The 22,135-nt window shown below is 38.7% G+C and overlaps 6 protein-coding genes across 6 annotated transcripts in view; 5 read left to right on the top strand and 1 right to left on the bottom strand.

Moving 5' to 3' along the window:
- The window catches only part of CBG19520, a gene marked incomplete at both ends in the record, with an annotated part of 6,043 nt that extends 2,905 nt beyond the window's left edge, over positions 1-3,138 (top strand). The window contains 7 exons of the mRNA XM_045242845.1: positions 94-250; positions 1,466-1,549; positions 1,601-1,699; positions 1,885-2,061; positions 2,564-2,672; positions 2,854-2,949; positions 3,025-3,138. Coding sequence (XP_045096798.1) covers positions 94-250; positions 1,466-1,549; positions 1,601-1,699; positions 1,885-2,061; positions 2,564-2,672; positions 2,854-2,949; positions 3,025-3,138 — 836 coding nt within the window. The remainder of the gene's footprint in view (positions 1-93; positions 251-1,465; positions 1,550-1,600; positions 1,700-1,884; positions 2,062-2,563; positions 2,673-2,853; positions 2,950-3,024) is intronic.
- Positions 3,139-6,702: 3,564 nt separating this feature from the next.
- On the top strand, positions 6,703-7,621 carry CBG19522 (the record flags this gene model as incomplete). Its single annotated transcript, XM_045242844.1, has 2 exons — positions 6,703-6,811; positions 7,158-7,621. 2 exons carry the CDS (start codon positions 6,703-6,705, stop codon positions 7,619-7,621), a joined length of 573 nt encoding a protein of 190 aa, XP_045096799.1.
- A 195-nt stretch (positions 7,622-7,816) lies between these two features.
- CBG19523 lies at positions 7,817-9,313 on the top strand (the record flags this gene model as incomplete). Its single annotated transcript, XM_045242843.1, has 3 exons — positions 7,817-7,874; positions 8,235-8,323; positions 8,411-9,313. 3 exons carry the CDS (start codon positions 7,817-7,819, stop codon positions 9,311-9,313), a joined length of 1,050 nt encoding a protein of 349 aa, XP_045096800.1.
- Positions 9,314-9,561: 248 nt separating this feature from the next.
- Positions 9,562-9,873, bottom strand: CBG26170 (the record flags this gene model as incomplete). The annotated part of the gene is made up of 2 exons (XM_045242842.1): positions 9,562-9,702; positions 9,751-9,873. 2 exons carry the CDS (start codon positions 9,871-9,873, stop codon positions 9,562-9,564), a joined length of 264 nt encoding a protein of 87 aa, XP_045100245.1.
- A 747-nt stretch (positions 9,874-10,620) lies between these two features.
- CBG19524 lies at positions 10,621-13,105 on the top strand (the record flags this gene model as incomplete). Its single annotated transcript, XM_045242841.1, has 4 exons — positions 10,621-10,900; positions 11,877-11,947; positions 11,996-12,185; positions 12,237-13,105. The coding sequence occupies 4 exons, from the start codon at positions 10,621-10,623 to the stop codon at positions 13,103-13,105; spliced, it is 1,410 nt and encodes a 469-aa protein (XP_045096801.1).
- A 5,186-nt stretch (positions 13,106-18,291) lies between these two features.
- On the top strand, positions 18,292-20,833 carry CBG19527 (the record flags this gene model as incomplete). Its single annotated transcript, XM_002646796.1, has 6 exons — positions 18,292-18,388; positions 18,434-18,601; positions 18,650-18,858; positions 20,383-20,530; positions 20,573-20,684; positions 20,764-20,833. The coding sequence occupies 6 exons, from the start codon at positions 18,292-18,294 to the stop codon at positions 20,831-20,833; spliced, it is 804 nt and encodes a 267-aa protein (XP_002646842.1).
- Between the last annotated feature and the right edge of the window lie 1,302 nt (positions 20,834-22,135).

Here is a 22,135-nt window from a genome sequence, read left to right as displayed (position 1 = left end):
CCTATAAAGTTTTCAAAGTGTTCGGAAACTTGACAGACGAGCTCCAGGCTTTTGGAAATTGACCGGATTACTGTATATTTAAACTTGTTCCAGGACTCCAACAGCACGCTGTAATTCATACGGACCAGAAGCCGTTTCGATGTGATATCTGCTCCAAGTCATTTCGATTCAAATCAAATCTCTTCGAGCATCGATCAGTACACACTGGATTCACTCCGCATGCCTGTCCGTACTGCGGAAAAACTTGTCGGTAAGTTTTTCTGGTCTGTTTTAGACTTTCTTAGCCCTTTTTCGGCTTTTTTACCACTTTTTAGCCCTTATTCGACGTTATTCGTCCTTTCTTTTGCCAGATTTGGTTCTGTTTTGTCCTTTGGGCCGCCAAAAAAAGGGAAAAGAGAAAAAACAGCATCAATGTGTGTCACATTGTCTGAAGAGACTAAAAAAACTAGATAAGAATTGGAGAGATAAGGAAACACAAGGGAAAGTTTGCGAAAAAATTTGGTAGAACAAAAAGAGGGGTACTGTAGATTTTTTTTTAAAAGAGAGGTTCAAAAATCATGAAAAATGACTAAAAATCATTGAAAATGGTCCAAAAGGAGCCTGAAAAGATGCTAAATAAATCTCAAAGTTTTCAGTTTTTGGAGCATGGGTATAATGGGGTACTGTAGCTTTTCCTTCAAAAGGGTTACTATACATTTTCCTTTACATTGAGGAAATGTAGCTTTTCCTTCAAAAATGGGATACTGTACCTTTCCCTTAAAAAAGGTATTACTGTAGGCTTTCCTTCCAAATGGGGTACTGTGATTTTTCCTTTAAAAAAAAGTACCATACATTTTGCTACAGAAGAGTTACTGTAGATTTACCTTCTTTCAAGCCCCGCCCCATTTCTTGTAAACTGGTATTTCAGTCTGTAGTATCATGATTCCCCCTTTTTTCTTCTTGAATTTCTTGTTTCCATTTTAATAAATTATGTTGAATTAATAACTTATTTTGGTTATTTCGAAAATTCGGAGATTCGAAATCCTAGGAATTGGAAGCTTCAAAAATACAAAAATCGGAAAAAATTGAAAAATTGCCAAAAAATACAAATATTCAAAAAACCCGATTTTCATTTATTTTAGAATTTCAGAATTTCAAAATTTCCGAATTTTCGTTATCTCTTATGGAAATTGAGATAATACATTCTCAGCTTAATTATCTCGTTTGTAATGAAAGATATCAAAAATCTGTCAGCTGATAAAATATAGGTGATATTATGATAAATATTTTATCAGTTGACCACTTTTTGATATCTTGCATAGGAACTGAGATAATTGAGCTTAAATTTGGCGGTTTGGATAAGCTTCTATTAGAGCGAATACGGTGAAAAAAAAGCTCTTTTACAGTAGGACATACTACAAAAAATCTGAAGAAAAAATTGGCTGTCTTACTTTGACTACTCCTAAAAATAGACTAAATATTCCAGACTCAAAGGAAATCTGAAAAAGCACCTACGGACCCATGTGACATCAAAAGAGGAGCTGGATGCGGCTTGGCGACCGTTTGCCAGGTTTGATATAAATAGAAAGCTCCCTCTACAACCATCCTCTCGATCATTCAGCAATCGACGACCGCCGGCTGACATTCCGGAGGATGCGATTGTTGTCAGAGGAACAGGCGGAGGACCGTACTACACACCACCACCAAAGCATAAGAAGAAGTAAGACGGGTTTTTTGAATTTTGGTTTTTTTAAATCCTGGATATTCATAAGGAATTTCAGCCTATTTCAGCCATTTCTAAGCCAAAAAGCGCCAAATTTCAGTTAATTTTATGCCAGTTTTTTGCTTGATTTTTTGGGAATTTTATTTCAAAAACTTCAAATATTGGAATTCCAATTTTTCCAGGAAGCTCGGCCTTGGAGAGCCAGGAGTATGGATTGAGAAGATCCGGCGAGGAGATCTTCTGCCCCAAGTCGATCTGGACGACAAAATCCGGCGGTTAGAGGACATGATCTTCAACAATTTGTCCCTGGATCGATGGGTGAACCTCTTCGAGGTATCCAAATCGATCGCATTTGAAACGTGAGTATATGCTGAGTTCTAGGTCATGGTGGCCTAACTTTTGCAAATTGATTTTTCTAGGCCACCGTGGTAAATGATCTAGAAAGCCACAAAATGAATATCAGGTCATTTCTAGGCCATTTTTAATAGCGGCCTAAAAAACTCCATTTGAGAAAGTTAGGCCATCATGGTAAATAACCTAGAAATGATCTGATATTCACCTGGTGTGATTTTTAGGCTATTTTACCATGGTGGCCTAAATTTTGCAAGTTGAGCTTTCTAGGCCACTATTGTAGATGGTCTAGTAATGGCTTAGTATTCAGCTGGTGTGATTTCTAAGTCATTTTAGCATGGTGGCATAACTTTGGCGGATTGAGTTTTCTAGGCCACCATGAAAAATGGCCTAGAAATGACCTAACATTCACCAGGTGTGATTTCTAGAACATTTTAGCATGACGGCCTAGAAAATGCAAAATTTAGGCGACCATGATATTTATCTAAACCCATAACTTTCAAATTCCAGCCACGACTGTCCGGTGTGCAAGGTACAATTCATGACCCGGATGGACTGCATGAGCCATTATGCTATTGAGCATGAGAACATCAAGGAGGGACACGACTACTTTTGTGATGTAAGTGTTTTTTTTTTCATGGTGGCCTAACTTTTGCAAGTTGAGCTTTCTAGGCCACCATGGTAAATAGCCTAGAAATCACCTAATATTCGCCTGGGATATTTTCTAGGTTATTATGTTGGTGGCCTAGAAAACTCAATTTGCAAAAGTTAGGTCACCATTCCGAAATCAATTTTTTCAGAAGTGCTTCCGTCCCTTCGCCGACGAAGACAGCTTCAACAAGCACATGGAGTACCATGCGAAGGTGCTTCGGCTCATGGAGGACGGATCCCTTATGGTAAGCTTCTTTTCTCTCTCTCTCTCTCTCTCTCTCTCTCTCTCTCTCTCTCTCTCTCAATTGCTGATTTTCCAGCCAACGCCATCGGATCCAGACATCCTCGTCCCAACAAATGATGAATTCGATATGATCCTGGCTGGATCAATGAACCAACATCCACATCATATGATGGACCAAACGATGATTTAATTAGTTTAATAATTAATTGCCCTAATTAAGATTTTTGAGTTTGAAACAGTTTGATAATTTTTTAAGCACTAGACTAACCAAAAGTTTGAATAAATTTGAGTAACTAATAATTTTTTTCCCCATTTTTCCGACTTTTTTCAATCCTGATCCCCCTCGATCTCGTCATTTTCAAGCCCCGCCCCATTTCTTGTAAACTGGTATTTCAGTATGTAGTATCATGATTCCCCCTTTTTTCTTCTTGAATTTCATGTTTCCATTTTAATAAATTTTGTTGAATTAATAACTTTTTTTGGTTATTTCGAAAATTCGGAGATTCGAAATCCTAGGAATTGGAAGCTTCAAAAATACAAAAATCGGAAAAAATTGAAAAATTGCCAAAAAATATAAATATTCAAAAAACCCGATTTTCATTTATTTTAGAATTTCAGAATTTCAAAATCTCAGAATTTCAGAATCTCAGAATTTCAGAATTTTCGTTATCTCTTATGGAAATTGAGATAATACATTCTCAGCTTAATTATCTCGGTTGTAATGAAAGATATCAAAAATCTGTCAACTGATAAAATATAGGTGATATTATGATAAATATTTTACCAGTTGACACATTTTTAATATCTGTCATATGAACCAAGATATATCGATTCTAATTTAGGCGTATTTTCATTATATTTTAGTCCACCTAATACTTCCTTTTGGAGCTCAATTATCTCAATTGCTTTGAAAGATAATAAAAATATGTCAACTGATAAAATGTGTGTCATAATATCACCAATATTTTATCAGTTGACACATCTTTGATATCTTTCACAGAAAATGAGATATATGGTCTTAAAGTTGTATGTTTGAGTGGCCTTCTATTAGAGTGTTTACAGTATATTGAATTTATTGTGACCTCCGTGGAAGCACAAAAAAAATTCTGGCAAGCACCAAGCTTCAAAGAAATAAGCAAAAATCAGTACTTAGTTTGCAACATTCAAGTTGCAGGATCGGCTAGGTGTCTGCGGATGCAACAACTTTCAGGAATTCGGAGACAACTACAAGGGAGGTTTCCAAAAGGGCAGTTTCCACGCTTTCGATCCAGTTGCCAGAGGTAGGAATGGTTTTTAATTCAAAGTTCTAGTTTTGAAATTCTAGGAGCAATGGGCTTTCGGGATGTGATTTCCGGGACATAATTGGCAAGAATCAAGAGGATTGAAGTAGCGAAAAAGAATGAAAAGAAATAGGTAAACTTACAAAAATCTCTCTGGTTCGGAACTTTTGAATTTTTGAATTTTCTCAATTTTTCGGAACTTCGGAGTTTTCCAATTTTCGAATTTTTGAGATTTTCGGAGTTTTGGAATTTTTAGAAAGTTCAGAAGTTTTTGTAAAATTGCTAGTTAAAGAATCCAGAAAAATAGAAGATGAATTAACCTTTTGAATTCCACGTCCATTTTTTCTAGGATCGTCATGGTTCTTGGGATGCACCTATATGACAGCTTCCACGGCAGGATTGACAGGAATCAAGAGTATAGAAGTTGCGAAATAGAACAGAAGGTAAGGAGATACACATTTTCATTTTCAATTAATTTCACTTTCGAGGTATATACTAGTGGAGCGGGCCACCACGTGGGTAAAATTGGGTACATCGAGATTTCGCGCTTTATCTCAATCGTTAAGCGGCGCGTATGTGGATGGCAGTTGCAGTATCACCCTCGTAGTTCAATTAACTTTACGTGAGTCGCTACTCAGCAAATTTTAACACCACGCGACTGAAAAAGCGCAAAATCTCGATTCAAATCCATGTATCCGATTTTACCCCCCGTGGGCCACTAAATTTCGATTTTTACGTGATTTTTCCACTTTTGTGTGACATTTTTCTACTTTTTAAACGTGTTGAATGGCCGGATTGATTTTTTTCGAACTTTTAGAAAAAAAACTATTTTTGTTCAAATTTTATATATTGGCTGATTTGACTTCTAGGAGGCTCTTTTTATGTGAAAATATTTGAATAAATCGAAAAAAATCATGTGAAAATTCATGAAAAACAAAAAAAAAAAAGTTTCACAGAAGTATATTTTTTCTAAAAATTCCAAAAAGAAATAAAACCGACGTAAAATGTCACGTAAAAGGTGGAAAATGAGAATCTTTGAAAATGGAAAAAAAGTCATTAGTTTAATTTCAGATTTCGGATGCCCACGGACAAGTGATACTCAGTCGGACGTCGTGCCATCAGAATATCGTGAACTTGATTTCTTTTTTGTGTTATCTTTCTTTTTTTTTCTTTCCTGCGCATTTTAGTCGATTTTCGGATCGTTTCTATTCTAGTCTGGTCGTGGTCTTTCCGGTTGTGTTTTGAATTTGTTGTTTGTAAGATTAGCAACTATTTCAAAGGTATTCTGACAGCTTGGGGGCAAAACTTGACAGCGGTGAGGATATGGTTTTTAATTCAAAGTTCTAGTTTTGAAATTCTAGGAGCAATGGGCTTTCGGGATGTGATTTCCGGGACATAATTGGCAAGAATCAAGAGGATAGAAGTAGCGGAAAAGAATGAAAAGAAATAGGTAAATTTACGAACATCTCTCTGGTTCGGAATTTCTCAAACTTCGGAATTTTTTGATTTTATCAAATTTTGGAATTTCGGAATTTTTTGAAAAATATGATGAAATAAAAATTTGAATTCCACGTTCATTTTTTCTAGAAGTGGCTTGGTTCGCGGGATGCATCAATTGCTAGGACAGCTTCCAAGACAGGATTGGGAAAAACGAAAATGTCAGAAATAGCGAAATAGAACGGAAGGTGAGGAAATACGAATTTTCATTTTCAATTTTTTTCAATTTCGGGGGGATATACGAGTGGAGAGGGGTCACAAAATGCTCTGATTTTTACGTGACTTTTCCACTTTTGTGTGAAATATTTCTACTTTTTAAACGTGTTGAGTGGTCGGATCTATTATTTTTTTACAAACTTTCAAAAAAAAACACTTTAAAAAAATAAAAAATAATAATTATAAAAATTCCCGGAAAAATGAAACGTTCACGACAATATTTTTTATAAAAGTTCGAAAAAAATAGAACCAACCACTCACGGGGTGAAAGGGTGTTCGCTTTTGAATGAGCGCGCTCCACTGCACTATGGCGGTAATTCAAATTTTAAAAATCAACGTGGCTGCGCAGCACGTGTTATTTGAAAAAAAGTCGATACGGAGTCTTTTTTCATTTCCAACTTCCAATGAGAAAACGTGACAAAAAAATTGTTTTTAAACGTGTCGCCCTTGTTTCTCGGCAGAGAGCGTTCGAAAAAGCGCACATGTCGCGGCAGCAGTAGTCCTCCTGCACGACTACAAACTACAAATATTTATAGAGACTCCACGTGTTTCAACTACACTAAAATCTTTCAACTAATAATCTATTCCCGTGAATTCCAACGTGACCAAGCTCTTCCAATCTTCCAATCTGCCACTGACCTCCACGACCTCCACGTCAAGCTTCGCCCCCTCTGATGGCTATAAAAGGAAACGAATTCGACAGAAAGATCTGTTTACTTCTTCTGAACGTCCCAACTGCTCCCGAACAACTCTCGCACCAAATGTCCGAACTACCAAATGCTGGAAAGAAGACTGCTGGACCCACTGGAAAGGCCAATACTCCTCGAGTCATGGAAGTCAGCGGCAAGATGATGGCACCGACGAGACATGGTCAGTTAACTCGATTTGTTCACAATAAAGATTATTAGTTTTTATTCCTTGTATTTACATTCCTACTCTGGACCACCGGCCTTAGAGTAGGAATATGGTGCATCGACCGGATTTCTACGGTACACACAGCCGTAGAGACCCGCCGGTGGCAAGGAATTTAAGCTATTAATCATATCAGACATATTAGAATGCAGTAAGGCAACAAGGTCAAAAGAGTATTCTCACCCACCACATATGGTAACCCCACGTTGCCACAACTCATTATCGCGAAAAGAACTTTGTACTAATCACTTTATCACAAATTTCAACCATCACGAGTCCGTACCTCATCACACTAATATTGCAGCACCGAATACTACTCCGGCTGCAATTGACACGTTTCTACCGGCTCCAATGACAACTACTGAAAAAGCTGAGATCATTGTCCTCCTCAAGGAAATCAATGAGTCGATCAAGGCCCTTCCTGGACTACTGGGCAACCGAACAGCATCCACTGCTCACAAGGCACCAGCAGCGAAGAGAGCACCTGTGTGCTGTATCTTCTGTTCGGGTACCCACAAGGCAATCGACTGTGATCAGTACAAAAGCCCACAAAGCCGCTGGGCGGTAATTGGTGAAAAGTCCTTGTGCCGCTTTTGCGGTACCGGGGGACACGATCCACAGAGATGCCACAAGAGAGATCGTATTTGTCTCTATTGTGATCGTAAGCATCTAAGCGCACTTTGTGATCTGGAACCTCACGCCCGGAAGGTGCACAAGCCAGCGAACATCTCTGCTGCCGAGGAGATTCCAGTTGACCAAATACTCTGATTTGAATTCCAAGGACATCTCTGCACTCATTAAACTTGTTCTAGCCATCTTTATGATTCGTTAAATAAACTTTATCATTATCAGTACATGTTCTTTGATGCATAGTAATTGATTACACAATAAACTGAACCACCGCAAAAAAAAAAAATATATATATATGTATTTCTTTTCACAATTTCATAACTATCACAAGTTATGAAACAACAACACTGCCTGATTCACAATTCAGTCACCCATCTCACGCAGATTTTGGGTATTACCCACATGGAACTGAAAGTAATTATCCACCAGAATACTGCTCTACAATTTACTCAGAAAGTGAGCATCGTCCATGTGCTAATGTGGTTTTTCACGGGCCCTACGAAGATCCACAGTTGGTGCATCCGACGTTTATCACTTCGACATTTCAACAACAAACAGTTCCTTTTCAACGGTCACTACTGTCGTACGTAAGGCAGTCTGAAATGTCGGTCTTTATGTGTAATGGAAGTCGCTCTGCATTCCAAAGATTCTGACCCGTTTCTATCCTTCAAAGGATAGCCTCATTATATAATTACACAACAACATTGTCATACAGACCGTTTTTGACAGCATATTATACCATAGGTTTCAGCTCATCAATCTGCGAAGTCCACAACTCGTTGTCCGTCATCGCACCGTTCCAAGTCTGGTTCAACGAAACGCAACCCCAAAGGAACTGCAGCGGATCAGGCCAATTGGACAACGCTGCAACCCGCTAAATCACATTTCACTAAATGAGCAAACAAAGCCATCGATCTCATTGCTGAGGTTCGCCGTATTTTAGACGGTGTTCGTGGTGAAGACTTCATACCCGTCCTCCAAGCATCTTACCGAAAACTCTACGAGTTCATAACAACTTTCAACAACTCTAACAGCGAGGCTCTCAGCCTCATTGATAAACACACCGCTCTGTCTTCCTCATCGGAGACACGCAATAAAAATTACTTAGCTTTATCACAACATCTCACCGATAAAGACTACGACCTCCTATCCGGATCTATGGAGGACTTATTGACTGAGATAACTCAAATCTTGCAAAATGAGACTGATCCCTTTGTTCCTGCAAAGAAAACCGACGATACTCCAGTTGTCTCGGCACAGGCTAAGGAAATGATTTCGAAGTTACCGTCACTTCATAGTATTTCTCAATCGGAAGGAAGTGATAAGATAGAGGAACACTCCTCTTACCAAGTCGCTGCCACTAAACCACCAGCTGCACCAATTGTGGTTAAAAAACTCTTTACAAAAGAGCCAGAAGCAATTTCGTCTGGGTTACAACACAACAGTACTCCTGAGCATCTGAAAGAGTTACCTGTTATTACACAATCAGGTACAATTCCACATGAACCACAGGCTGGTTCTACAATTCAAGGAGATGTCCTCCAAGACATACTTACCAACTTCATGAAAAACTTCGACAAAAAATTTCAAGACTTTTCTGAAAAAACGGAGCACAAACTCCAACAGATGAAACAACTACAAGGTCATTTTATCCAGCAACTGGAAGGGTTGCAAGATAATATGTCATTAGTACAAGATCAGTTAAACCAGCACACTATGGCTAAAGAACAGGCCTCGGAAATCTCAGAAAAAAGAAAAATCATGTGCGTGGAGTTTTTTAGTTCTCAGCCAAGTTTTTCGACCATATGCCATTCCCTCGCACAGCTATGAATGTTCTCTTGAAACTATAGGCACTAGTAATGGTTCAAAGTTATTAGGTAGTGCTTGTGATACCATATACATGGGCCATGGTCCATAATGTTAATGGATTTCTGTTCCCGAAATCACACGTAAAGGATCTGAGACTAGAAGAAACCTTTATGGACATCTAAACGGATCAGTTCGCATTTCACCTGGGATATGAACTTTTACAGAATACTCCTATCATTCGAGTGTGCTTATAACTATGTGAATTCGGCTCACTCACTCACCTTGACCACTCTTCCACAATTGATTCCTGGACACCATTTCAAAAACCTGTTAACTGCCACAAAATCCTCCAAACCCACTTTGTGATAAAGTTCAATAGTATCAATGTTTTCTTGTAGAAAGGACAGGATCTGAACATGAAAACATGAGTAATGGTATTCATGGTAACCATAACCTACCGCTTCCTCATTCAAAACTATCTCGCAATCCTTTCCCAAGCACTGAATTTCAAACTTTCTAACCTTAATTTTGTGTGTCAAGTAATTCTTCCAACAATCCTTACATGCCCGATGGCAACTCATTCCCGATAAAAACTTATCGAAACAACAGAGTTCACAATTATCGTGTTCGTCAATGGACGTCACGTCTTCAGAAGATCCAATTTTGAATTCTGAGACAATATCTGATTTTGAGTAGAATGCATTGATAACATCCTCTGGATTCCATTCATATTATCGGAGAAGAATTTGGCAGATTCCTTTTTTTAACTCTACAATTCCCTGGACTTGAGAAATTAAGGATTTCCTGTACTCGACTATTTCTTCTTGAGATAAAAATTTGATTTCTGATTTCTCCGATTCCTCTGATTTCCCTGATTCTTCCGATATTTCGGAATTTCCGGATTGTTGGAACTTTTCGGAATTTCTGATCTTGCTGAACCTCCAAGATTGGATTCTGAAAAAAAATATTCTGGTTACTGTAACTTGGATTTTGGAAATTACTGGCATCTTCAAAGTCATCAGAATTCGAATCCATTGTCTGATGGAGACTGGTTTGTAAAGATTGATAAGAAAAAGTGATCAGGAAAATTTGTTTTTTAAAGAAGGCATTGATTTTGGGCGGCTTTTCAGTAGATCAAAAAATTTAATAATTTTTTAAAAATTCGAGTAGATCAAATATATTTTTGGGCGGCTAAAACTGCCTTCTCTTTGTTTTTCTAACCACTTTCCTCGAGTTTTTTGGAAGTCTCATTGTTTTTCGTTTTTGAAAATTTATAACTTCAAGCTCCGCCCCCTTTTCCCCAATCCATCTTCTTTTTCCAGAAAACCATGACAAACTCCAATAGCACACTAATCCAGGATCCAGACGAATATGAGGTCGAAAAAATCCATTGTATGCAAATCGAAAAAGGGGGCGGGACTTTGACGAAAAGAGGCTCCGCCTCCCGGATAACGTTCCTCGTCAAATGGGCGGAGCATAAACAGAAGACGTGGGAACCGATTGAAAGTTTTGAAGACGGTCATGGGACACCTGGAGAACAACATCCATTGATTCGAGAATTTTTGAGACAAGGAACAAATTTGGCAAAGTATAGGAAGATGAAAATTGGTTAGTTTTGGGGGTGGTCACTGGAAACGCGTCAAGGTATTGTAGATACGCTTACTGGCGCACTTTCGGTGAGATGACGCATTTCAAGTGAGTTGGTCAAATTTCAGAGAGTTGGCGCATTTCAAAAAAACTGAAAATGTTGGAAAAAGTTGACACATTTTAAAGGAGGCGAGACAGCAAAAATTTCGGGGGACAGTTCGGGTGACGAAATCGCGCCGCGCTTATGTAGACCATCGGTCGTCATGCGCCTTCGCGCCCCCGTAGCTCAGCCGGGAGCGGCGCTGTACCCCTGAGCTGCCTGTCATGAGTTCAACCCCTCATGGGGGTTCTCTATGCAAAATATCAGGAAAACTTTTGGTGTCTGGCCTCCTTTAAGGGATTTGCCGATTTTCAAGTGAATTAACATATTTCAAGGGCCTTGGCGCGTTTCAAGTGAGTTGACACATTTTAGGAGAGTTGGCGCATGATCAGCTAGATCATTCATAATCGTCTAGATATAATTCATGATCTTCTAGACCACAATGTGCCTGTTGACGCTTACTGAGTGCCTTGACGCATTTCGCGATCCCTGACATACTTCCCTCACTTGTAGAGAGCTGGCGCATTTTCGGTTAGATGGCACGAATAATATAGATTTTTGTCAGCGGTAGTGGCGTGAGTGGTGTTCCTTGACGCATTTCATGTGAGTTGACACATTTTGAGAAAGTTGGCGCATTTCACGATCCGCTTGACACAAATGTTGATCGTTGGCGCACGTTTAGTGTCTTGACGCATTTTCCGATCCCTGCTATTTTTACGCAATTGAAGTGTGTTGAGCCCTTTTTAGGTTGTTGACGCATTTCTAGTGAGTTGGCACATTTCGAGAGAGTTGGCGCATTTCACGATACATTCAAAGCAAAAAGAGCTCATTGGCGCATAATGAGTGCCTTGACGCATTTCCCGATCACCGCCATGTCTAAAATCTTCTATTTTTAAGCCATAGCTTCTGAATCAAAACATGTCTCTTCAGTCAAAAGATTTATCAAAAGAGAAGAGTCAATTCATTCGGTAAGCACTATTTCCAATCTTTTGAATTTTAGAATTCCCTTTCTGCAGATTTCAAATCTTCTGGATGTTCGTTTGGATGAGAATGGAGACATGGAATTTCTAGTCGAATCGAATGGAAATTTTGAGAGTTCCTGGCAACCGATGAGCCATTTTCCAGGTGGAGAAAAGTCGAATAAGGCGATTTTGGATTTTTTGAATTTGGAAAGGAATCGGAGAAAATATGAGGATCTGAAATTGGGTGAGATCTTTGAGTTTCGGACCAAAAAAACATTTTTTTCTGTTTTTCCAGAAGTTGTCAGAATCAAGGCGAGGAAATTGAGAAAATCTGGAGTTTCCAAAATTTCAAAAATTCCAAATTCACTAAAAAAGGAATCAGAGAAACCAAAGGATCCAGAAGATTCGAAAATTAATGAAGTTTTTGACGAATCAAAATTGGAGAATTCAGAAGAACAAGAGGTCCAGGAAATTGTGAAATTTCTAGTGGAAAAAATCAAAATCGAGCCAAAAAGAAGGGAATCAGAAGACTCTCCGATTGAATATTTGAGATCTGGAGATCAAGATTCTGACATTTCAGTTTTCAAGGATTCAGAAAATTCGGTGATACTGAATTCAGAAGTTCAAAGTCCCAGTAATCTGGAAAATCGAGATCCAATGCTTCAGAATTCAGGATCTCCGGAATTCTCAGTTTCGCGGGGTCCAGAAGACGCAAAAGGCCCAAAACCAATCATTCCTGAAACCCAAACTCTCCAGAATCCGATTCCTCCAATTCCAGAAGTTCAGAATCTTCCGGAACGACTTCAGAATTTGTTGAAAACTTGGAATGGATTTCCAGAGAAACAAAAGGAAAAATATGTAAATTCGGTATTCAAAAAAGTTGGAAATCAAATGAAAAAGGAGGATTTTGAGAAGCCAATCGGTGCTTTTGACATTTGGAAAATGGAAAATGAGGCGAGATTTTCTGAGAAATTTCCAAAGAAAAATGACAAGGAAATTGGAAATCTTTTGGAATTTGAATGGATTTTCAAAATGGAGAATTCGATTAAAATTGCCTATACTTTGGATTCATGGGACCGAGTGATGAAAATTGAGCAAAAAGGAGAAAAACGACTTGGAAAGAAGGTCTTTGAAGTTCCAACCAAGATTCCAAAAATGTTCTGAAACTAGATTCTGGAAATTTTCGATTTTTGTTTTGTAATATTTTTTCCAAGTTTTATCAGTTTTTTAAAACTTCACTAATTTGATAACATTTTCTTTATGTATGTTCATAATATTAATTTTACCACATACTCGTTTGCGTTTTACGGTTTTATATAAATTTTCATAACTTGAAAAAAGACAATTTTCTTTAATTTTTCAAAAAGGACGCAGATAGAAACATGAGGAATTCAGAAATCAACATTAGAGTTTTGGAAGTTTTGAAAAAAAAATTAAAATTATTCAGAATTAAGAATATTATGTTTTTCGTTGAAGAACGGAGAAAAATAGAGGCACGAGTTAAAGGCGCACGCCTTTTTCCGCCGCGCGGGTCTCGAAGCGATCATGCCCGATTGGGCATGAAACTCGAATTTCGAAATCATTTTACGTGTTTTAACGAGTCAGCCAGCCCACCCACCCGGGGGAAAAGAGAAAAAGAGAAAAATAGAGAAATGAGAGGGAAAAGAGATTAACTATAATTTTCAGAAGGAGCCAAAAGACAGTTCGTCGAAGAACTCGAGCAGAAGGCAGGTGAAGAGTTCGGACACCACATAGCGAGACGCAAGATGATCCCTTTCGAAGCCAAAGCTACGTCTACAGCTGTCGCTCACAAGGCAGAGAACGATAAGAGAAATTTGTGGATTTCCCAGAAAAAGCCTCCAATGAACGAGTCGTCATTTTTGTTATACTTGTTGGACAGAGCTAAGCAAATCGGGAGTAGTGCTTTGGCGAAGATCTCGGCTGCCTATCAAACAGCAAATGAAGGCATTTCAGCCATCGGAGCGTCTTTTGTGTCAGACATCATCAAGTCAAAAAGAAGAGAGGAAAGCCTGCTAAAGAAAGAAGTAGTGAAAGTGACTATGGAGGATGTGCAGAAGATCACATTGTTGGCAATGAAAGAAGATAGTCCGGAGAGGAATCGAGATGTGCTGCTGGCAATTCTATCGTTCAATGTCATGCGAAGAGCATCGGAAGCAGCTGAGATCAAGTGGGCAGGAGTAATACTGAAAGACGGGATGATTGAGATGCATGTAGAGAAGGCAAAGAATGATCAGTTGAGACTCGGAAGATCGTCGTTCTTCAACTACGAGCCAGGCAGCGATGCGGACATCTTGATGTGCCGATGGAGACTCCGTACCAAAGGAAAGTGCCCATACGTTTTTCGCATCTGGACGGCTCGAAGAAGCTCTCGAAACAAGCCATTTCGAGATCGCGATCGGGAAGAGATCGCGATCGAAAGCGATCGGGAAGCCGGGAGCGACTCATCACTGCTTCAGAAGAGGAGGAGCCAACCCAATCTAGATTCTCATGTCTCCATTTCCTCCTCGGCCCGTCACCCCATGTTACTTAAATGCCACCACCCCAAAATCAACGACTATTTTGCCCAAACGATCCCGGTTTGGAACGCTATTGTAAAGAACTGGCACACTTTTTTGCCTCCCTCAAAATTCTTATCACTTCTTGAGATCTCGATTACCCGTTTCTGACTTGCCCTCATCCCTTTGATCTTGTCTCTTTTCTTCCCCCATATAGGACTAACTCTTGCGGGTTAGTCCTTCTTAGCTTCGTTTTATCATTTTCTTTTCCCGGTTCCCATCAATCTTTATTTATCTTCAAATCTTCGAATAAACGAATATATATTTAAAAACCACATGAGGAGAATCGGGCATTCAATGGAGGAAATTCAATGCAGAGGAAGATGGAGATCGGCGGCAGGACTTCAGCGGTATCTCACTGATGTTCCAACAGCTCAAGGATGTCTACAGTCCCAGGCAGAGGCAGATGACGAGAAGACGAATAGTAACAATCTTGTAATATTTATAGCTATTCCAGTTGTTTTGTTTGTTCTACTAGTTGTTTTGGTTGTGTTACTAACTTCTCATATCATGTTCTATATCTCAAATTCTCTCTTGATCTCTCAATATTCTTTATTTCGATCTCCCGTTTTCTCCCCGAAATCAAGTTATTGATTTTATTGTAATATTTCTTGATTCCTTCCCGAGTGTGTGTGTGTTGACACACTCGGTTTTTATATGTCTGTATCCTTTATACGACCTTATTATTACACAGAAAACCTATTTTTAATAAACATGTAACATCAAATTGATTTTTCGTAGTGATGAAACAGAAAAACTTATTCTCTTGTAACGTTTTCCCTTTTTTTTATTCGAAAGAGCGTTTTTTTTGTGCATCGTTTGATATGTAGTCTCAGTTTGGCATTCTCTTTTTTCAATTGGGAATTCCGTTTAGAAAACGTCGAAAAAAATGCGCGGGAAGGTACAAATTTAAGTTGGTCAAAAATGCCGCGCAAGCTCTTAGTTCTCTCTCAAAAGTATTCAAACAAGCTTTTCTATAAAAAAAATGATTCGTAAGCTAGTTTGAACGTTTTCATAATGACGATGAAAGCTTGGAAGACCGTGAATACACCGTTCGACCAAAAATCATTGACAGTGAACTGCTGAGAGACTTAAACGAGTCGGATCCTTGCCAAACGACTCGTAGTCTTTCAGAACCGTTTTCTTGTACTAATGGTATTATCGCTCGGCGGGAAAGTCTTTGTCACTCTGTTTGTTTAATCACTGTTCTCGTATATGGAGGCTGTGTATGATATCGACTCTAGTGAATAACAAGGTGATAAGAACCTTCCATATAAACAAGTCCCCATTTCCTTCCCTGCTCCTCATCTGTAATTGAAACGATATGTTTGTTCCCACTGCTATTCACATCAGACATGTTTTGATTTACCTCTTCCTATCTCACACCACGATGAAGGATTCGGAATCTTTCTTGAAGAATGTGTACAACACACATGCCCCTCACTACAATACTATTCGCAATTGGTTCCATCGTTTCGAAAAAGATGACTTCTCGCTCGATGAAAAGGATCGCTCTGGGAGACCCCGTGAGTTGGATTTGGACAAGCTGAAGCACGCATTGCAATCGGATCCATTTCAATCTAGCCGTGAACTAGCTGTCACATTCGGAGTTCACCATAGCACAGTCCTTGAAGGTTTGAAGTCTCTTGGAATGAGAAAACTTTTTGGTCGATTCATACCTCATCACCTGACTCAAGCCAACCTTGACCGCCGAGTCGACGATTCGATTACTCTTCTCACTCTCCACGCGGGCGATCGATGGCTGGACCGGCTAATAACCGGAGATGAGAAGTGGGTCTTCTACGATAATCACCACAGGAAATCCCAGTGGGTTGGAGAAGGAGAGAGCCCACAGGATGTCCCCAAACCCGACCTTCATCCGAAAAAAGTTATGCTCTCTGTGTGGTGGGGAGTGGACGGCCCCATCTACTGGGAACTTCTGCCCGAGGGCAAAACAATAACTGGAGACCTCTACACTACTCAACTACGAAACCTCAAGAAAGCAGTCGACCGTTCGGCCCTGAAAGACAAGAAAGTGTACTATCAACATGATAACGCTCGCCCACAAGTTTTCGAAACAAGTGAAGCAGGAGCTGATGGGATATGGATGGAATGTTCTCCCTCACCCCCCGTATTCTCCTGATCTTGCTCCTTCCGACTATTGGTTATTTGGCGATATGACACGTGCCTTCGAAGGAAGAAGCTTCAATTCCCGTGGAGCGGTCGAAGCGGCACTCAAACAATACTTTGCCTCACGCCCGGCTGGATTCTACCGCAATGGAATCCATAAATTGAGGGAACGTTGGAGACATGTTGTTGATAATGATGGACAATATAATTAATTATTCGGTTATTTTTTCTTTGAGAAATAAACTATTGAAAAAGTGACAAAGACTTTCCCGCCAACCTAATACCATTGAAAACCATTTGCACAAATTGGAAAGTCGAACAGTTGCGGAAGTTTTTTCCTACCACCACTCCCTCCTCGCACTTATCAGAATTATCCTTCTTTTCTCGAAGAATATCGCCTTTCTCGGTTCTTATGTTATGTCGGATGATAAAGTGATTCAGTACGATAATACTACTCAGAATAGACAACGGTTGTCCCTCGGAGAACCTGCCAAAACAACTCGAAATGAGAGATATACGGAAAGAAAGTAATGCTATGTGTATGGTGGAAGAGCAAGGGTCTTGTATGCTTTGAAGTTCTGGAAAAAGGTCGAACAGCCACTACTGAACTCTATCAATGATAATTGGGCCAAATGCAGCAAGCGTTGAGACGTCAAGCTGTGAATACACCAACGACAAAACTCCTTCATGATAATGCTCGGCCACATGTGTCAAAAGTCACTCAGCAGAAAATCGATGAAATGGGCTGGGAAGTTCTCCCTCATCCGCCAAGTAGCCCTGATTTGGCACTTTCAGATTTCCAGTAATTCATATCAATGCGACCCTCATTAGCCGAGAAACACTTCAAAAGCCGCGTTGAGCAAAAATGTTCTCCGGATAGAGAAATACGTTCCGACAAACACGCCACTCATTATTTTTTAGCCAACCTAATAGAAGGCCACTCAAAGCTCTCACTTTCAGTTCATCTATCTCGGTTCCCGTCAAAGATATAAAAAAAGTTGTCAACTGAAATTTTTTTTTGATAATATGAAAAACATTTTATCAGTAGACTGCTTTTTGATATCTTTTACAGGAACCGAGATATATAGGCTCAAAGTTGATGGTTTGGGTGGGCTTGTTTTAGTGTTCACGGTACTTTTTTGAACTACCGTAAAACCTGTATTAGAAGGACCAGCCCTTCTATTTTTTCAAGATACTTCGAGGGCCCTTCTATTACAGGGGTCCTTCAATTAGAGGGGACCCTTCTATTTTTACGGCCAGTTTTTCCCGAATTTTTGCATCGAACAATTCGACGAAGTTTCGTTCAAAATTCATGAAAATCTGCCAATTTCACCAATATTTAGCCAGATTTTTATCGAAAACAGAGTTTAAACAAATTTCTATTAAATTGTGGGATTCCCGAAATATTTTTCACTGAAAACGTACGGAAGTTTTTTGATTTCAAGACACACTTTGGAGGGGTCCTTCTTTACAGGGGGCACTTCTATTACGGGAGCCCTTCGATTACAAGGGGCCCTTCTATTTTTCCAAACCCCGCTTGTAGGGCCCTTCTAATACCGGTTTCACGGTAATCAAAAAAATGTATGATTTTTTGATAAATCGCACTTCCTTTCTCGATAATAATTTTTCCAATTGTCAGTTTCAATGACTGGAAGAGAATTCACTCTGAAATATCAATTCAATGATGTTGGAAAACTAGAAAATAATCAAATACTTTCTAGTCCAATAGAAGATCATTATGGTGTGAAATGGTAAGTCAAATGACTATTTTTTTCACGAAATCCAGACTTGAATTTCATGCATGTAAGAATACAAAGATCGGACAACAATCTCAGTATGTATTTATACACAAATCTGACTGAAAACCAAGAAGTTCATGTCGATTATACCTTTAAAGAATTCTTAGGAAACAAGGAAAACACTCGTGCAATTTTTGGGAGTAAAGTGTTTAAAGGTGCTGATAAGCCAATTGATTTTCTATTTCACAAGATCTCTCTTTCAGGCCAACGACATCGGTGTATTTCTATTGCCTGGAAAACAGTGGAGAAAGAATACCTGAATGATGGAAGATTGGAAGTGGAATACCATGCGAAAATAACAAAAATGATTGGATTTTCAAGAGAAAAATTGAGATCTTTTGGAGAGGAAATGAAGCAGTTTTCAGATGTGATTTTGAAAGTAGAAGATCGAAAATTCTATGTTTCAAAATTGGTGAGTTGTTTTATGATTTAGCTTTATGCCGGTGGAAAGTCGAAAAGATAACTGAAAAAGAAATTGGAATTGGCTAGAGCCAATCCGTGTTTGACACACCCTTTATCAATTTAATCATTCTTATTTTCCTTATCTGTAAAACGTTAAACGCGTCTGTTGATCCTCGTGTTAGGCTGTCCATTTTTGGAAAGCTTACAAGGGAAGTGTTTTTAGAGGGGCTTTGAGAATTAGCTCAAAATTTGTACAAAGGTACTTTTAAACATGCTGAATACGATTTCAGCAATATCTCGGTCATAACCCTAATAGGAACAAAAATATGGGCTCTCAAAGTGTTTTCAGTACTAAATTTTGACCAAAAACGTGCATTTTTCTGAGCTTTAAAACTCCTTTTCCAGGATTTTTTCAAGTGGGAAACTCTTTTTTAATCATTTCTCTATCATCTTAAATAATTTTTGTACAATTTCAAAAAAAAATTTTTTCGATTTTTTTTTGAAAAAAATCATCATGGGGTACCCCACACTTTAAAAGTGATTTTTCGAGAAATTTTTTTGAAAGTGCAAAAAAGTGAGCCCTGATTATTCCCAAAATCTGATAATTGCAAGAAATTTGAAGAACTGTAACTTCTCAAATATTGCTCAAAATCGCACGGAATACACAGAAATATATGAAGATCATTTGGGTGATTGATGTAGTGGTGTTCCACTCAAAAAAGAGCAACACAGAGCAATTCCGAGAGTCGAAAGTTTTGCTTTTGGGCGATAGGACAAGTCGAAAAAAACAATATTTCAAAATTTCTTCAAAATTCCAAACGCCTTCTTTTTCACTTTGAAAACGTCGGGAATTCATGAAATAAGTATAATTTGTTATTCAGGGGACCAAAATGAATATCGAAAATTCGTCTCGAAAAAAAAACAAAAAAAAAAAGATTTACCACAGTGGGGTTCGAACCACCATAGTCACTCTTAATGAGTCTCCCTCTTACCACAACACCACACAGCCGATATTTTCCTCTGGCGCGGAGTGCGTATAGGAGAGTGGGGCGTAGTGGAGTGAGGGAGAGGGCGAAATCGACCAAAAATTTTCAGACGAAGATTTTCAGCTTGTTGATGATACTATGACTTAGATTTTTTTGGCATCGTGTTGCGGATATCTCAAACTATCAGTACTGAAATTTTTAGAAAATTCTCAACGCCCCTCTGAAAGCACTTCCCTTGTTAGAAAATAAATATTGATTTACGTGGCTGTAAACACTAGATTGAGTCGCGCCGAAGGCGCACCAGCGGAGGCGCGGCAAACTAGTGGCTGATAATGAATAAATGAAGTTGCGTCTTTTTATCCGCCTGTCCGCACATTTTGAAAAACTTGAAAAAATATATAATTTGACGTGAGCTTTTGAAAAAGAGTGACGAACAGTAAAATAAATAGGTCATCACGCGCCGAAGGCGCACCATCAGATGTTTGAAGCGCCGGAGGAGTGGCAAACGGGCTGGGGCAAACGTAGGAAAGTTTAAGTTTTTTTTTCAGTACCTATCTTCCCAATCTTCTTATTTCGCTACACTATTTTTGGGACAATTTCAAGAATCTGAAAAGTCAGAAATCAAACTAAAAGATGTGAATCCTCAAGATTTCCAATACTATCTCGAAGTCATCTATGCAGAAGATGGGATTGATGGTGGGTTACTGTAATCTTATTATTTTACATGTGCAATTTCAGAATATACTGTTGAAAGAATCCTTGCAATAGCTGATATGTACGACACCCCTTTGGTTGTCAAAAAGTGTGAAAAATATTTGGTGAACGAGTCAAAAATGGAATTGGAAAAAAAGTTAGAATTGGCGGAAAAGTATATATTGGAAGAGTTGAAAGTGAGTTTCAAATAGTATTTTGAACAGTGTCTTTTTCAGAAAATATGCTTGGAGTCCGTGTGATCAAGACCCAGAGGATTTCAATAAGATGGATGCCAATGCTCTCTAAACTATTCAAAAAGCCTATTATATTTTCATTTTTCAATAACTGACATTTATCAATAAAAACTCGTTTTTTACTTTTGCTATGATTAAAACATAAAAATAAACCATTTTAAGCCGTCAACTTTATGCTCAATTATCTCGGTTCCTATGAAAGATATCTGAAATTGTTAACTGATAATTTATTTATTATAATATCACAAATATTATATCAGTTGATAGATTTTTGATATCTTTCATAGCAGACGAAATAATTGAGCTCGAAGTGTACATACAAAGGCTTGTATTCTATTATTTATACGGTATGAAGGTTCCTTCAACATATATCAAAAAGTAGTCAACAGATAAAATTTTTGTGATATAGTGATGAGCATTTTGTCAGTTGATTACTTTCTAATAACTTTCCCAGAAACCAAGATAGCGTTTGTCACAGTGACGGCTGACTGTCAATTGTCAACTTTGAGACATTTGGTTCCTGGGGATCTCGGTTTCTGGGTAAAACATCAAAAAGTGACCTACTAACAAAATGTGCGCTATAACGTCAAAAACAATTTCTTATTTAATTTGTTTATTGATCAGGTGTAATAAAACATTAGAGGGCAGGACATGAAAGGCTCAGAAAAAATGCCCCTCACGAGGCCGATCTGAGTAGGGGAGGGGAAACGGGATAATTTAGATATTTGACACAGGAAAGATGTAACCGGTAGAAAAAGAAAAATAGGGAGCAAATATATCAATAACGGGTAATACTGGAAGAAATTAGGGATTCAAACTCGGAAGGTAGGAGAAATCGAGTAACTTGGGAAGTGATGGCGTTCCACAGGGGAACAATTGAAGAAAAATAGTCAGAGGAGTAGGGCTGAACAATAATTAAGTTCATAGGGCGACGAGGGGAGGAGGAGTATTTGACATGTGCATTTAGGTTAGGAAAGTAGGCGGAGCCATTTAAAAATTTATAGAGAAGAATTAGTTGAGCTTTTAGCCTACGATTTCGAATGGAGTTGAGGATATTGAGAATAGGAACTGTACTGGATATTACAACGCTGGAAAATACACTTAGAGAAAAATCTTAAGGGAGATTCTAGAGCAAGGCGAGAAGAAGACGGAGGGGAATAAACTACAGAACAATATTCAAGAATCGGGAGAACATAACATTTGAAAAGATGAATGTTCCCGGACGGAGGAGGAGGGAGTAAGTGTGACACCCGCAATATTGAGAGGATGTGAAGAATTATGGGAACCTAGGCGAAGAAGGGTTCGTCAATTTGTTAATTTACAAAATTTTAATATCTTTTACAGAAAGTTAGAT

Source organism: Caenorhabditis briggsae (assembly GCF_000004555.2).
Source record: "Caenorhabditis briggsae complete genome, chrII, whole genome shotgun sequence".
In the NCBI taxonomy this organism is placed as follows: domain Eukaryota; kingdom Metazoa; phylum Nematoda; class Chromadorea; order Rhabditida; family Rhabditidae; genus Caenorhabditis; species Caenorhabditis briggsae.
Note: the sequence above shows the minus strand (reverse complement) of the source record. Positions and strands in the feature narration are given on the sequence as shown.